Genomic DNA, 17629 nt, shown 5'->3' on the forward strand with positions numbered 1-17629 from the left:
AAAAATCTCCGAACACCATTCCTTCATTATATGACATTCGACTGCCTAGTCCACTGCCTTCCACTCTATTCGCAACATAACCTCTACTTAAGCTGCCAAACTATATAGTAAACAATGGATATGACAGCTTTGCGTTATTGTGAATGCCCATGGTTCAACTATATGGTTGGCTCATCCCTACAGCAACAAAATACCTTTGTTCAGATTGTCAAAATCGGCGTGTTGGCAAAGATATATATATATATATAGATATGTATATCTATCCTCTTTGCTTAAAGTGATGTGAAACTATTTTTAATAAAAAATCTACCACCACGGCAGTAAGCAATTATCAGTGTGTACGAATTAAGGGGGGACTGCCCTCATTGCTTTTAAACGTATGAACACATTTATTTAAAGCAATTTTTCAGTTTATTTATTTATTTATATGTATACAGCCCAATTCTGGGTAGACACAATTTTGGAAGCACTGAAGTGATTAAAACAGAAAAATGACGGAGTTATGAAGTGTTTCAAGTGCGGTAACCCAAGTCACATTGCACGTCACTGCAGCACCGGTCATGGTAGTTCCAACTTGGCTGGTCGCAAATTGGAAGCTGGAGGAGATAAGCAAGAGCGAGTCAGATGTAAAGATCGAGAACGTGCCCCAGCTATTGAATGTCGTGTGATACCTATATCGCAAACTGGAAGGAAATCGAGCACTCTTACCGTCAAAGGAAATTTGGATGGCAAGGAGCGTGCACTGACTGTAGATATGGGCGCATCTCATTCTCCAGGGAGAAGTGGTATGTAAAGTCTTAATTGGGGAGGTCATGGTTCTACACAAATTCGTTATGGCGGAGATTGTTGATGAAGCCATATTGGGAGTGGACTTCTTAGTTGACCATGACATCACGATCGATATGCAGATAAGGATTATGCGCTATAAGAACCAGGATTTGCCACTTAACTTCAGTTTGGAGAAAGGGTTCAGCAGTAAGCGAGTGTTGGTGGAGGAGATACAACAGAGAACACAAAAGTAAAAGAAAGTAAAGCGGGCAAAGGTTGATGGAACGAATGGGCCAAACAAAGCAAAATCAAAGATACCTGCGAGAGAAACACTGGCTTTGACAAACCCAAATGGACGCACTAAAACGAAGGAAAGAATTTTCCAGAAAGACTGCGAGGGCATTTTCAAGCCAAGGCGCACTACTGTTGTGGAACGTCGGAACGATACTGATTATGCGAAGCCAATCCGTCAAGCGCAAGCCTACGAAGTAGTTCATTGGCCAAACAACAGAGTGTGAGGGAACGAACCAGGGTAATGAGCAGTAAGATGAAACATAGGTTTGACAAGAACAATAATTCGGAAGGTTTCTTGGAGGGAGATTTAATACTGCTATACCACCCTCACTGGCGGAAAGGTGCTCCATCTAAATTTTGGTACAGTTGGGAAGGCCCGTACAAAGTTGTGAAGAGGATCAGTGATACCATCTAACGCATACAAACTATTGGGAAACCACGAAATAGAAGGGTGGTTAATTTAGAGAGGCCAAAAGCGGTTATATCGTACGATTTGAAACTCACATACAGATGTAGTCATGGTTGGAAGTAGTATTCACCAGAGCTGTAAAAAAAATTGAATCAATTGAGTGTGCATTCTCTCAGCATTCTTTTAAAAAATTGTGATTTATTGGTTGCATATTATAAATCTCCATTCCTGAATGGCTCAAACACCTTAACTCAAATCTAAAGTGTGTGTGTTATTGAATGGTAAAATATAATTCAACATAGAGTGGGAATGTAGAAACCATTCCCAACCTTTAATGAATGTAAATTTGAAATGAATACACACTTTTTTTCCATTCAGTACTAAATACTTTTTCCCTAGGGTTCTTTTTTGTATACTTTCATTGCCATCAGATATGTTAAATCAATTTAGGAGTTGGGTGCAAAAAAAGGCGTAAAATTTATCAATAGAAGTAATAGCCCCTTATAATTATTCAAGTAGTTTAATATTTAAGAATTCATGAGCCTAACACCGGCTTATAATAATTGAATGTTCAATCATTATTTTTGGAAAAGAAAGAAAAATTTACTGGCATACTGCGATTTTAACATTTCGAAAACCGCCACATAATCATCATCAGTCAATTTCGAATGTTATCAAAGGCTTCACTGATATTTGAACCGCGAATCACACGGTGAAACTGCAGTTGCCTTAAATCATCGAAATATGCCAGTAAATAAATCTTCCTTTTCAGTTTCTTTTTAAACTTCGCAAAGACAATCTATTGCTTTCTTGCTATATGTCAAGATGGTTCTATATGTCCTACTTATTTTGCTGTTGTAGTAAAATGGATATTGTAAATGAACACATTGTGCATTGACCAAATAGAGTAAATTGTGGGTATTTTTTGCTGATAATATAACAAAAACAGATACTTGAGTTTAAGTCGTTTATTTTTAAATACATCAAAGTACATAGGTCTATCAGCGATTTCGTTGGAGCTTCCTAATTCCGAGAATTTCGATAAATATATGCCTAATTCCATGGCATCGACCTACAGGGATTCAGGCTTTTTCTATACACCTGAGTCACTTTCCCAGTTTTCCTTCATATGTGCCACGAAAAAAAGATGTTTCATTGGGAGAAACACTTCAGAGGTTAATAATTTCCCTCCCCACAAAGAGATTTACTGGCTCCATCGGATTACAGTTTTTTACAGCTGATGTTTTGACAGTGTTTGACGGAATATAAATATAGGACCTGAGTGATTGAGAAGGACCATTAGTCTCTCTGCCTGTTTGCATGGCATTTGTAGGTTGAATTCTATCTTACTTGAGCAGATTTGTATTCAAAGTTAATTTTCTTTGCTATCAACAAAGCTACAACTACCCATAGAGCCTACTTTAAATGACTGTAATTATAAACTATTGTGTTTAGAAGAATATTTTTCTTAGAAAATAGAGAAAAATAGTATATTGCAAAATCCAACAATCCAACAAACCATTATCTATACAGTATTTGACCACAAAACCGCTAGGAGGAATATATGAAGGAACTTAAGAGCTTTTATAATATATATATTTCAATTGTTTAATCAACAATTTAGGATGTTCAAATGTAGATTAGTACTTTTTCCTGCAAGCCTTTTATATGCCACATTAGCAACACTTATTTAGAACGAAGACAATTTTCGGAACAGGGATGTTGAAATATTTGTCATTTGCTTTTTTATTATTAAATTTTTAGAACAACTTTTATAAAAATGCTTTTTCAATTAACTACTTTGTTCATCACTGTCAATAACAAAATTTTTGTGTTGATATTTTGAAGTGGCTTTAATTAAATGCAACCATGTGATATTTGAGCGGGTTTTGTGCTTGTACGACATTTTTCATAATTGGTTGGTACTAGAAAAGTGTGTGCATACTCAGCAAAGGCAAAGAGGATAACTACAATAAGAGCCGACACTCGTCATTTTGTGGCGAGTATCTCGCTGGAAATTGAAAAAATTGATGCCGAATGTTTTCTGAGAGGGACATTTTTAATTGTCTCGTATTTATCCATGCCGTGTAGGCCCCTTGTTCAACTGTGATTTTTGGAAAATGAATTAAATTAATTAATTAAATACAGTCGAAAAATAAACACAAATACCCCACGAAAATGCATAGAAGACATTTATAAACATCTCGCCCAAAAAAAAAAGTAGCGAAGACCTCTCAGTATACATCGAGTAAATGCCAAACAAATAACGATGGACGGCTCTTATTGTATTTATCCTCTCTGGCAAAGGCTGCATTCATTTGAATGCTTATTCTGTGTTGAAAAATGTTTGTGATTCATTAATTACTTCATTCTTTCTTCGAAGAGTTCAAGAGTGCATTCTTTTTTCCCACTACTGAATGAAGAATGGGTTGACTTTTAAGCCACATTCCTTAATGTTGGCAACCCTTAATTGTAGATTAAATTCCGAAAATGTTCACTTGTCAAATGTATTTGTATAAGTATCTACTATAGTATTGTGCCGGTCATTTAAATATGTATGTGACATCGCTAAGGTATAAATAAGTGTCAAAGGACATAACGTTACATATTCCTTTTTCTTTTGCCGAACATCCCACAACCGGTAATTAAATACGTGGTAAGACTTTATATATTTATTTGTTTTTTATGTAATTATGACCTGTAAATTGTATGTTATTTTATGTTTAATAAAGATTGAGCTACGGCTAACGCCCGACAAACATAACAGTGGCGACGAGATAAAAGGCTCTTAATAAAAGCAGTACCAAAATGACAAACCCATTGGGGCAAGTGGTAGCAACACTTCTGGCGCGGCAACGAGAAACCGCAGATCAACAAAAACAACTATTGGAGCGGTTGATCACTGCAACATTTACAAATGAGCAAAATGGTAGGAATGCAACACAAAGCACAACGGGCAGTTCCGAGGCTATTATGGAAACAATTTCGAAAGGTATTCGTGAATTTTGCTATGATGCGGATTTGCCAAATGGTATGTGCGCTATGAAGATAACTTCACAGTTGATGTTGCATTATTAGACGATGCTGCTAAGGTACGTTTGCTTTTACGCAAGGTAAGCACAAATGTGTTCGATAAATACTGGGACTACATTTTGCCTGCCCAGCCACGCGATTTAAATTTAGTACGAGAGTAAAATGTATGTGAAATGTGCGCGAAGAAAATGAAGACATTGTGACGTATGCAGCTCGAGTAAATAGGTTATGTGAAAATTTCTCGCTACAGAATTGCACGGCTGATAATTTTAAATGCTTGATGTTCGTTCAGGGTATTCAATCGACACGTGATGAAGATCTTCGCGCTCGACTTTTAAGCATACTCGACTCTGAAACTGTAGATAGACCACTAACACTAGATAATTTAGTCGCGGAAATTCAGCGTATTAGAAATTTGAAAAGTGATGCGGTCGTAGCTGAACAGCAATCCAAGGTTCAAGCAGTTTCACAAGCTCAGCATAAACAAAGTAAATTACCCAGCAAGTCAACTCCAAGTAGACCTTGTTGGCAATGCAGAGGTATGCATTTCGTGCGTGATTGTAATTTCAGTAACCACAAATGTACTCAATGCGGTAAAGTCGGACATAAAGAAGGGTATTGCACGTGCTTTTCGGAACGTAAAACGAAAAATGCTAGTACGAAGAAAAAGAGTAAGAAAACGCGTAAATCAATCAAAAGCGTATTTAAAATGTGTGGTAATGGCGCTAAAAATCGACGTTCCGTGGCAATACAAATTAACAACACAACAGTTAAATTGCAACACGATACCGGGTCGGATATCACCATTATTTCCAAACAAAACTGGGCCAGCATAGGTAGTCCACAATTACGTTCGGTTAGAAAATCAATTCGCGGCGCTTCAGCAAATCCACTTGCAATTGCTGGCGAATTTGATGCGAATGTCGTGGTGAATGGAAAAAACAAGCGAGCAACCATCACAGTTTCTACTAACCTAAATTTGTAGGCACAGACATAATTTCTCTGTTTGATCTTTGGGACACTCCCATCACTGATTACACTTCATGCAGAAGCATCCAAACTAGCAGTCGATTAGTCGAACCGAATTTACGTCAGATGTTTCCAACTGTTTTCAGAGATGAAATAGGTCACTGTATGGCATACAAAGTTCACTTACAGCTTAAGCCTCAAGCGGTGCCGGTGTTTCGCCCAAAAAGACCAATACCTTATGCAGCAAGGGAACAAGTCGAAAGGGAATTGAAAAGATTAGAAGATGACGGTATTATTACTCTAGCCAATTTCTCCGAATGGTCAGCTCCAATCGTGGTAGTCAAAAAAGCTTCAGGTAATATTCGTATCTGTGGTGACTATTCTACAGGCCTCAACGCACAGCTTGAGCCTCACACATTTCCATTGCCACTACCAGACGAAATTTTTGTTAATTTCAACGGCTGTTCATATTTTTCTATAGTCAATTTAAACAATGCTTATATGCAAATAGAAGTAGACGAGAAAACAAAAAAACTTCTCGTAATCAACACACATCGCGGGTTATATACATTCAATCGTTTAGCACCAGGAGTTAAATCTGCACCCGGAGCGTTTCAGCTGGTTATGGAATCATTACTTTCGGGACTCTCTGGAGTATTTCCCTATTTAGATGATGTTGTTGTAGCTACTAAAACTAAAGAAGAAAACATAAGCGCAGTAATTAAACTTTTTGAACGTTTTAAACTCCACAACATTACGGTCAATTTCAATAAATGTAAATTCTTTCAACAATCTTGTACGTATTTGGAATATCACATCGATCAGAAAGGCGTAAGGCCAGATAAGAATAAAATCAGCAAAATTTTGGAACTTCCACCACCGAAAGATGTCAGCGAATTAAGATGGTTTTTAGGTGCCATAAATTATTACGGAAAGTTTATCCGAGGGATGCGCGTTCTTAGGAACCCTTTGGATAATTTACTAAAAACGAATGCAAATTGGAACTGGTCCACATAATGCCAGAATAACTTCGATAAATTTAAAAAAACTTCTTTCATCAGATCTCTTACTAACACACTACGATCCCAAACTGCCAATCAAGGTAGCAGCGGACGCTTCTATCGTGGGTCTAGGTGCATATATTTGTCACTTGCACGCAGATGGTAGCGAAAAAGCAATCGCGCATACTGCAAGAGCTCTGACACAAGCTGAGAAGAATTATTCGCAAATTGAAAAAGAAGGCTTGGCTTTGGTATTTGCAGTAGTAAAGTTTCATAAGTACCTGTATGGAAGAAAATTTTATTTACATACAGGTCATAAGCCATTACTTGCCATATTTGGTAATAAGAAGGGGATTCCTGCACACTCTGCAAACCGCCTTCAGCGATGGGCCTTAACGTTGATTTCATATGATTTTATTTTAGAATACGTACCTACCAATGAATTTGGTGCAGCTGATGTACTTTCACGTGTTATTAGAAGCACATCAAAACCTAATGAAGAAACAGCCATAGCAAGTTGCCAGCTTGAACGTGATATTAAGCAAATTACAATTGATGCCATAGAATTTCTGCCAATTACTTTTCACATGGTACAAAAAGCGACAATGCAAGACGCATTTTTACAAGATGTTACAAAACACGTGAAGACTGGTAAGTGGCCGAACACAATCAGCAACGATTTACGTAGTTTCTTTACACATCGTGATAGTCTGAGTATGGTTGAACATTGCATCATGCTAAAAGATCGTCTAGTTATTCCCAAGTGTTTTCGCAATCGAATCCTAAAGCAACTGCATAAAGGTCATCAAGGAATTGAACGCACAAAAGCGCTAGCACGAAGTTATGTATACTGGCCGGGTATAGATGAGGATATAAAGCAGTATATTCAATCATGTGAAAAATGTGCAACTGTTGCCAAAACATTACCAGAAACAACTCTTTCTTCATGGCGTAATGCAGAGCATCCGATGCAACGCATTCATATTGATATTGCAGGTCCGGTTAATCAAATTTACTATTTGGTAATAATCGACGCATACTCGAAATGGCCTCAAATATATCAAATTAAGTCGATCACATCATTAAAGATTTTAGAGTGCATTTCAGATTTTACATCACAGTTTGGAAATCCTGAGCTAATTGTCAGCGATAATGGTACACAATTTTCCAGTGAAATGTTTGCGGATTTTTGCAAAAGTCATGGTATCGCCCATACATTCACAGCGCCGTATCACCCGCAGTTGAACGGTCAAGCGGAACGGTTTGTGAACACACTTAAGCGAGCTTTAAAGAAATTGGAGGACGCGGGAACACCAACCCAAATTTTACAAACGTTTTTGCAAACATATCGCACCACACCCAATCGCAATGCACCACAAGGGAAATCGCCAGCTGAATTATTCGTTGGGAGAAGACTACGTACAGAGTTCGACATGCTTAAAATTTCGAAGCCATCCAATGAGTCACGTAACGAACACATGGAACAACAGTTTAATAAGCGACATGGAGCTAAAGAAAGAAATTATGAAGTTGGAGATCTAGTTTACGCAAAGTTATATAAACTTAACCAATCTTATTGGGCACCCGGAATAATCATAAAGGTTCTAGGCAAAGTTAACTACGAGGTTAAAATCGAAAACTCTAAAATATTTAGAGCGGTAAAATCTCATTCAAACCAGCTTCGACCAAGATTCGTAAAAACACCAAACAACACATTGGATATTTTATATGATTATTTTGAGCTTCCACCTAAGCCAACAACTTCGAATTCCGATTCAATCAATTCAAGAGCTCAAGAAAGTGACATTTCCACAGGGCAAGAGTCAACGCTAAGTAATCCAGCCGAGGAACAGACACAGTCTCCGAATATAGAAATTCCTGTTAAGGAATCATTAACAGCAGTTAGCAATGATACACCTACAGATGCTCGAGAGTCAACTACTGAACCACCTGCTGTTTCTCAAGAGTTAAGAAGATCAACGAGACGCAAGAGACCTCCAGCTTGGACTCCAGATTACCATCTAACTAAAAGAAAAAGGGATGTTGGCAACCCTTAATTGTAGATTAAATTCCGAAAATGTTCACTTGTCAAATGTATTTGTATAAGTATCTACTATTGTAAAAAATGTAAGGCGCGATAACCTCCGAAGAGATCTAAGGCCGAGCTTCTCTTCCAATTTGCGTCGTGCTCCTCTTGATTTTCCCTACAAATTGGCCGGACGGGACCTACATGTTTTTATGCCGACTCCGAACGGCATCTGCAAGGCAGATGAGTTTTCACTGAGAGCTTTTCATGGCAGAAATACACCCGGAGCGCTTGCCAAACACTGCCGAGGGGCGACCCCGCTTAGAAAAATTTTCTTATAATTGAAAAACCTTATTTCTAAAATTTTGATGTTGCTTTGCCCGGGAGTTGAACCCAGGGCATACGGTGTGATAGGCGGAGCACGCTACCATCACACCACGGTGGCCGCCACCACTATTGTATTGTGCCGTTCATTTAAATATGTATGTGACATCGCTAAGGTATAAATAAGTTTCAAAGGACATAACGTTACATATTCCTTTTTCTTTTGCCAAACATCCCACAACCGGTAATTAAATACGCGGCAAGACTTTATATATTTATTTGTTTTTTATGTAATTATGACCTGTAAATTGTATGTTATTTTATGTTTAATAAAGATTGAGCTACGGCTAACACCCAACAAACATAACACTTAACAAGGAATGAAAGAATGAAGAAACAGCATTCTTAAATCAATGATTTAAAATTTCAAATGATTGCACACTTTTACAGCTCTTGTATTCACATATACATGCGCATATGGCTATGCGAGAGGCTATAAACGTGTATCTGTAGTTTACAGCGTATAGCTGGGAACCAAGTAGAAAATTCTAGCAGAAGAAACGTCTAGACATTTGGGTACAGAGTATAAAAGCAGCGAAAGCTGAGTAATCAGTTTGATTAAAGCACGCTATTGGTTGTAAAGTTAAGTGTTATTGTGAAGTACTTTCAACGTAGTCTAATAAAGACCATTTTTGCATTAGACGGCCCATACATGACACAAAAGCCATGCGCAAATATAAAACGACGGAATTTGTGCAAATGAAAATTTGGACATACACGGCTCAAAAACACTGCGCAATATTCATTTTTAATGTAGCGCAACAAATGAAACATGTGTTTTAATTGTATAAAAAAGGCACTAATTGTATAAAAAAACACTATTTATTTTCCAAAGTGCTGGCAATTCCCAGTATAAGTCGAAAAACTCGCACCAGAAGCGTTTATTTTCCATTGTATTTATAATTTTTATATTTTAGTTGCAAGACCAGCTCAACTCATTGCAGCACTGCGCAATATTAATTTTTCAACTAGCGCAACAAATGAACCATGTGTTCTAATTGTATAAAAAATTTTTATGTATCATTGAATTTGTGTGAATTCCTGTTACAAGCTAGAGATGGTCCTTACGCCTTCGATATTAACATTTTTAAGCAATAATTACTGATGTTATATTATCAGGAACCACAGGTAAACTGTGTAAGATTCACCACACACAAAGAAAAAAGCATGTGCAATATTTGCAGACATGCGTAAATATCAAAATCGTTTTGATTTTAGCGCAGTTCTCTGCGCAAATAGCGCAACCAGTGCACACACCGGGCAAATCCTTGTGCAAATTGGTAATTGGCACAAGGATACTTGAGCCGTGTAATTGGCGTATTATTGAATATTGGAGTTATTTATTCAACAGTTTAGCGATTCGAACGTTAGCAGAATTTCACTAAATTCGTTACAATATGATTTATCATATGTGTGACCAGTTAAAATTCTGTTAATTCTTTTAATATCATAAGCAGACAAACTAATTTTACGAAACGGGGAGTTCTACGAAATCCCAAAAAAAAAAAAAAAAAAAATACCCAAACACAAAATCCCCAAAGAAAAAAAATACCTAAACACATAATCCCCAAATACAAAATTTCCAAAATCAAAATCCCCAAACACAAAATCCCAGTGCTATAATAAACATCATGACCGTGTAAAAAATAGCAATATCTCTTTCCTCTTTCATTCATATTTATGTATGTATAACTATATATTCACGTTTTGGTAATACGTATTTTTACTTATCCATATATAGGACTGCTAGTCGCTCTAATTCGAACAAGCTAACAGAAGCGTGTACTACGCAGAAGGACATCACCGTGGCGGTAGCCACGGTTATACCACACACCCGGACTTGGCATGGCGTAGCCCAGGGTTATTTTCAATAAGCGCGGTCGAAGGCCTCCTATGCAGAAAGTTGGTATGGATTATTAGCCTTTTTTGGTCGCGGCGATTTTAAACCTAATTTGAATTTATTTCACACATAAAATAGGGATTTTGTGTCGGGGATTATTAGTTTGGGGATTTTGATTTGAAGATTTTGTTTTGGGGATTTTGATTTTGGGGATAACGTGGTAGACCCTACGAAACGAACAAAAGTTTTTCCTTATATTAAAAATGGAAGCAAATAAATTTGGGTGATCCTTTAAATAATTAAAAAATTTAAATAAAAAGCATCAAAAATCATAGTTCTTAAAATTTTTTGAGCTCCATCAACAGTGAATTTTACATTTTTAAAAAACATCGTTATTAATAACCTTTTTAGAAATTCGTCAGCTTTTCCATTTCTATAAATGCCAGCATGACTAGGTGTCCAAATAATATGTATGTTATCAAATTTACTATCAATAATTTTGTTTTGAATTCTAATAGCAATAGAATTAATAGTATTATTGTTTTTTAAAATTTGACATGAAACTAACCTATCAGTAAAAATAGCTATATTAGAGCAATTATTAACAAAGGCAACATCAATAACTTATTCAATGGCTAAAGCTTCTTGTTTTGGTGAATTGTTAAATGATAAATTAAAACACAGTTAAATTATTATTAAATTATTCAGTCTACTGTCAACTGTGAAAGGCCCTTAGGTATCGAGTATAAATATCGGTATTGAATGGCAAATGTATCGATATGTTTGCAATCGTATATGAAATTGGATCCCTAATCACAAGCAGACAAACTAACGTCAAATAGCCGGCACATTTTCTTATTTTCATTAATATCCGATTTTTTGTTATAGTTTTTGGTTACCTAGCTCCACGCACGAAACTTTCTGCATCATGAGTGATATATTAAAAATATCACAAGAGCGTTCACGAAAACGAAAAAAACTGCTGGCTCAAACAGTATGTAGTGAGAGTTTGTGAACTGACTGGAAGGGGCTATTTATTAAAATCTTTCTCTTTAAATTGCAGTTGGGACTTTCGAGCGTGGATGAACTAAAAATTGTACTTGGTACTGCTGAGGAGTTAAATAATCCTGCAGGTAGCAGCTATTCAGGATATGGCGGTCAACGAAGCTGTGTCGGTAGCAGTAGGGATGATGAAGGGGTTAGCGGGGGTAAAAAGACACCCGGGGAGATTATTTATCGCGACTCAACCACATTTTTAAAGGTATTTAGGTAGATAATTTATTTAAGTAATTAAACACTTTTACCATTCATTTAGGGGACACAATCATCAAATCCACATAATGATTACTGCCAGCACTTCGTCGATACTGGACAAAGGCCGCAAAATTTCATTAGAGATGTAGGATTGGCCGATCGCTTCGAAGAGTACCCAAAACTACGCGAACTAATACGTTTGAAAGACAAATTAATACAAGACACCGCATCGGCGCCGATGTATTTAAAATCGGATTTAAAAAGTTTAGATCTAAAAATCCTAGGCACAAAATTTGACGTTATTTTAATTGAGCCACCACTTGAAGAATATGCTAGAGGAGCACCATCAGTTGCTACTGTGGGTGGTGCACCTCGTGTTTTTTGGAACTGGGAAGAAATTTCAAGTACATATTCTCTATTTATGATATACGAAGTGATAGAAAAAGGTATTTTCTGCTCTCTTGTTTTACAGATCTAGACGTAGGCGAAGTAGCAGCCCATCGTTCATTTGTTTTTCTATGGTGTGGCTCATCCGAGGGTTTGGATATGGGGCGTAATTGTTTGAAAAAATGGGGGTTTCGTCGTTGTGAAGATATCTGTTGGATACGCACAAATATAAATAAGCCCGGTCACTCAAAACAACTTGAACCGAAAGCAGTATTCCAACGTACTAAGGAACACTGCTTGATGGGTATTAAAGGTACTGTGCGCCGTTCCACAGATGGTGATTTCATACATGCTAATGTAGACATCGATTTAATTATATCGGAAGAAGACGAATTTGGTAGTTTTGAAAAACCAATTGAAATATTTCACATAATAGAGCATTTTTGTTTGGGACGCCGGCGCATGCATTTATTTGGTCGGGACTCTAGTATACGACCTGGTTGGTTAACCGTCGGACCGGAATTGACTAATTCTAATTTTAACGCAGATTTATATCAAACATATTTTGCTGAGGCACCTGCTACAGGTTGTACTAGCCGCATTGAATCTTTGCGACCAAAAAGTCCACCAGCTAATAGTAAAGTGTTACGTGGGCGTGGACGTGGTTTTCCACGTGGACGCGGACGCCCTAGATAAGCTCGAAAAATGTAATGTACTGCTATATTTGTTTGATTTTTTCTTTGCTTCTTTAACTTTTTACGAAAACCCATTTAGAGGAGATTTGATGAGAAAACCTTTTTTTTGACACATGTATACCATAAGCTAACTGTTCTTTCTATATAACTAAAATAAAATTAAAATACTTTCTAAAGTTTTTGCTTTTTAAGTATATTTGCGTATATATACATCCATTGTACCCACCATCGTTTTCGCGGCTGTCGGCAAAGTGCCAGATGGACTCATACCCGCAAAAGTTTCCAAAAAATGAGAAGATAGTTATTGCTATTGATAATCTAAATATCAATTTGCTAAGAACATTCTTAGGATCTAGGTTTAGAGATGGCTTAAAAAACATTGGATGTTTAGAGTAAAAACCAAAATGCATTTTTTTGTTTTATTTTAGTGGTATATGTCAATGAAATTAATGTTGCTGTAAGCTGTGATGCCTATTTAAATGATTCATAAATATATCCAGCTCATCTTCTGATTCATCATCATCGAAACTTCTATCTCCTTCTTTGGTAATAACGCCTTCATCACTGGTATAATCATCACTCTGTTCAAAATACTCATCTTCTTTATCCTGATTTAATAGACTTAGGTCATCTAATTGTGTATTATCGTCAACTAGTGTATAATCAAAGTCCTGATCGCCGCCACTGAGAAATTGCTCACGCATGATTCCAATAAATTCTTGTCGCAGCAATTCGCGTTCACCGGCTGTTATGAATGTATCGGCTTGTGACAATCTACTCAACCTAACCACATTGGACTCCGGTTTTTCTTTTGACCTTTTCTTTGCTTGATGGCTTGTTGAGCAAGCTATTTGTTCATTGTCAAAATTACCCCATTGTTGACGAAAACCATTTGGTATATCATCCTCTGTAGTGCACTCCTTGTCCAATACGTCTTCTTCACTGTCAACAAATGTGCTCTGTGTTGTTTCGTCTTCTTTGGTAATTTTCTTTTCAAAATCACATTCCTGTTGCATACTTTTTATATTTTCTTTATCTGCTAATTTAAGCACGTCTTGTAGTTGTTGTTGCTCCATGGTGTGCATTAATATGCCCGAAAATGTTGTATTTTTAACATCGTATGTATCTCTTTGTTTTTTTTCGGCTTCACTTAAATATTGTCCTACCAATTCCTGATACAATTCAGGTGCTCGTTTCATCATTTCTTGCTCGCTAAAATATTCACCTTCTATAATAAGTTTTTGCATAGCTGCATAACGTCGATTCTTTACATCACGTTTTCGTGTATGCAGTTTATTCCGATAATCTGCAATGAGTAGCCCAATTTCATCAGTATGTTCATTATATGGCGCAGCTATTTGCGTAAATATTGTAAGATGTCGCTCGTCCAAGTAACTTCCGAAACGCATAAGAAATAGTTGTGGGCTTTTATTGTAAATATCTCGTGCGATTTGAACCTTTTCATTTCGGTGTAGTTCCGGATCATCAATTTGTTGTGACTTAAATATGATGTGCTTATTAATGCTTAGAAAATCTAAAATTTCTTCGAAATGCCTGTTTTGTTCATACGAATGGTTATCCGCTGTATCATCTGGTTCCGGATTATGGGTGGTGGTGGACGTATTAGCAGCGCTTCCAATATGTGTCGCTACAGGGTCAGCTTCCGTGAGATCAGCTGTCATACTTCCTAAATAAGAGTTAATTTATTTTCACAAAATTAATAGTTTTTCTACAAAAAACGTTTGGCTAATTTTCCATATTCTTTAACAAATGCTGTATCCATTGTAAATTTTACCAAGTAGCCAAGGCGAATCCATGAATGAATTCGCTTTGCAAGTAGCGCAACTAACAGCTGATCGGTGAAAATTCGGACATTCACACGCACAGTTCTCGACTCAGTTTCAAAACAAAACTTTAGATTATTTAATTCAAATTTTAAAGTGAGATAATCCTTACAAATTTATGTATACAGAATATATATGGCGTTTTTGTTATTATTAAAACAATAGTTTTATTTATATTAAAGCTTTTATCATTTTTCTTTTAACTTTGAAAAATCTCCGAATACCATTCCTTCATTATATGACATTCCACTGCCTAGTCCACTGCCTTCCACTCTATTCGCAACATAACCTCTACTTAAGCTGCCAAACCATGGTTCAACTATATACAGGTTGGCTCATCTGTAAAGCAACAAAATATGTCTGTTCAAACTGTCAAAATCTGTGTATTGGTGTTGGTGCGAATGGTATGGAATGGAAACATAAAACTTAGCAGTTTTTGTATGTGTAAGTAAAATGTTGCCAATGTGTTGGTTTCATTTTGAGTTTGCCATCTCCTTTTGACAATCCCTTCGACCATGCAATGACATAAATAAAATCAGCTGATGAGATGAGCCAACCTGTACATAATTGAACCATGTGCCAAACTATATAGTAAACAATGGCTGTAGCAAAGCAATGACAGATCAACCACAGTGTAGAGCTGGATTTCGATTCGATTTTTAATCGATCTTTTTTCGAAGAATGAAGAATCGATACTTTTCAAAAATCGTTCGATTTTTTTAGCCTTCGAAGTTTTGATCATTTTACAGTTATAGTAGGTAGAATTTAATATTGACATTCCGGTCTTGTCCATAGTGTTTTTTTACTTACTTTTATCTTACTTTTTATCTTACTTTTATTACAAAAAACGTTTGGCTAATTTTCCATATTCTTTAACAAATGTTGTAGCAAAGCAATGACAGATCAACCACAGTGTAGAGCTGGATTTCGATTCGATTTTTAATCGATCTTTTTTCGAAGAATGAAGAATCGATATTTTTGAAACATCGTTCGATTTTTTAGCCTTCGAGGTTTTGATCATTTTACAGTTATAGTAGGTAGAATTTAATATTGACATTCCGGTCTTGTCCATAGTGTACCTGTACAAGTGTGTCCACTACCCTACAGTATCATATGACTATCATCTGATTGTCAGCAATGTGAACCTAACGATCAGCGCCACTTCGTTTTCTGACGTCGTCGCGTCAAGTTCGGTTTTCCCCACAACTCAACCGCGTGTTATCAAGGGGCTTTACTCACGCGGTTTTGAGAATAAAATGGCGGATAGTGCGGGAGTCGATATGACAAAAATTAATTAAAAATACTTACGAATTGTGCTGTAAAAATATGCAAATTGTGCAAAAAATGACAATCATTTGCTATCGGGCAAAAAACGTTAAAATAAAACATGCACTTTGTGCAAAAACATACGTATATTTGCTATCGTGCAAAATCAAATTTAACATTGAAGACACTTGGCAACAGGCCACTGAAAATTAATGTTCATATACATACATACTAATGGAAATAAAATTCTCGAAAATAAAAGGGACAATTTAACGGAGTGTATATAATTGATGCTGAAAAAGCATGCTTGTTTAACATATATACTATGCAGTGTCGTTGCATACATCTAACTGCAAATTTTATTGCAAAAGAACTAATAACGGGATTGAAAATATCCGTATTATATACTAATGTACAGTCATGTACACATAACCTGAATAAATATAAAATATAACACCCGAAAAGACGAAAATACTTTTACAAAAATGAAAGAAACGAAAAATAATTACCACAATTGAATGGACTAGAGCACCTGTACATATTATATTAAAACTCACCGGATTATACAAATTACTGGATTCGAATCATACAACCATAAATCTTGGGCAAAGGTTGAAAATTTATGTAGTGCGTCCTGAGCTTCTTCACATGAGCTCCAAATATTTAAAAGAATAAATATAAAATATAACACCTGAAAAGACGAAAATACTTTTACAAAAATGAAATAAACGAAAAATAATTACCACAATTGAATGGACTAGAGCATCTGTACATATTATATTAAAACTCACCGGATTATACAAATTACTGGATTCGAATCATACAACCATAAAGTGATATTGGAGATTGGAAAATAAAAAAAAAAATAAAAAATTATGATACATACATACATAAAAATATAATTCATGATGAATTGCAAATTTTGAAAAAGCACATCGCAACAAGCCATATATTTAGCAATTACAAGGAGAAAATTTGTGCTACGGGCTTTTACTTTGCGACATATGTTAGCTGCTTATGCACGTCTAAATGTTTCATGTATATTACACTTATACGTTTGTTAACCTGGCGATATAAAAGGCAATTTAAAAGTCCTCTTGCCATTTATTGGAATTGGAACATTCAATTCCTAAAACGAAAAAAAAATTACGATCAGCGCCTCATACAAACTTTCTATCACGAACTTAAGGGGACTTGCGCAAATGTGATGTAAACAACTGTGTACGTGTGAGTTTTTGTCTCCTTCTTATACACTAACATGGCCTACTGATTAAGTTTGGCAACACTATTCACCACCTTCATTTGTTTTCGTTTGTGTAATTGTAACAACGAAAAAATCGACAATAGTATCGACGGGGTTTCCGCGAATAACTTTTAAACGAGATAAAAAATATAGTTTCTGCTTTCGGATTCTGAATCTTGACGCAAATACGCGTCTTTTGATACCGCTATCGACATG

At 36.2% G+C, this 17629-nt stretch overlaps 2 protein-coding genes across 2 annotated transcripts; one reads left to right on the forward strand and one right to left on the reverse strand.

The window, feature by feature from the left end:
• Positions 1–11543: 11543 nt before the first annotated feature.
• Positions 11544–13236, forward strand: Mettl14 (methyltransferase like 14). Its single transcript, XM_067768496.1, has 4 exons — positions 11544–11718; positions 11788–11985; positions 12040–12382; positions 12451–13236. Exons 1-4 carry the CDS (start codon positions 11653–11655, stop codon positions 13059–13061), a joined length of 1218 nt encoding a protein of 405 aa, XP_067624597.1. The 5' UTR covers positions 11544–11652; the 3' UTR covers positions 13062–13236.
• On the reverse strand, positions 13229–14897 carry LOC137241176 (coiled-coil domain-containing protein 97). The gene has a single exon (XM_067768495.1). It carries the CDS (start codon positions 14740–14742, stop codon positions 13507–13509), a length of 1236 nt encoding a protein of 411 aa, XP_067624596.1. The 5' UTR covers positions 14743–14897; the 3' UTR covers positions 13229–13506.
• Between the last annotated feature and the right edge of the window lie 2732 nt (positions 14898–17629).

Source organism: Eurosta solidaginis, chromosome 2 (genome assembly GCF_040869045.1).
Source record: "Eurosta solidaginis isolate ZX-2024a chromosome 2, ASM4086904v1, whole genome shotgun sequence".
NCBI classification, from domain to species: Eukaryota; Metazoa; Arthropoda; class Insecta; order Diptera; family Tephritidae; genus Eurosta; species Eurosta solidaginis.

Bases quoted from the DNA above. Each gene is read 5' to 3' on its own strand.
- LOC137241176 (XM_067768495.1), bottom strand. From the start codon at position 14,742: ATGACAGCTGATCTCACGGAAGCTGACCCTGTAGCGACACATATTGGA.
- Mettl14 (XM_067768496.1), top strand. From the start codon at position 11,653: ATGAGTGATATATTAAAAATATCACAAGAGCGTTCACGAAAACGAAAA. The intron at 11,719-11,787 runs GTATGTAGTGAG...TTTAAATTGCAG, and splicing joins AAAAACTGCTGGCTCAAACA to TTGGGACTTTCGAGCGTGGA. The intron at 11,986-12,039 runs GTATTTAGGTAG...CCATTCATTTAG, and splicing joins ACTCAACCACATTTTTAAAG to GGGACACAATCATCAAATCC.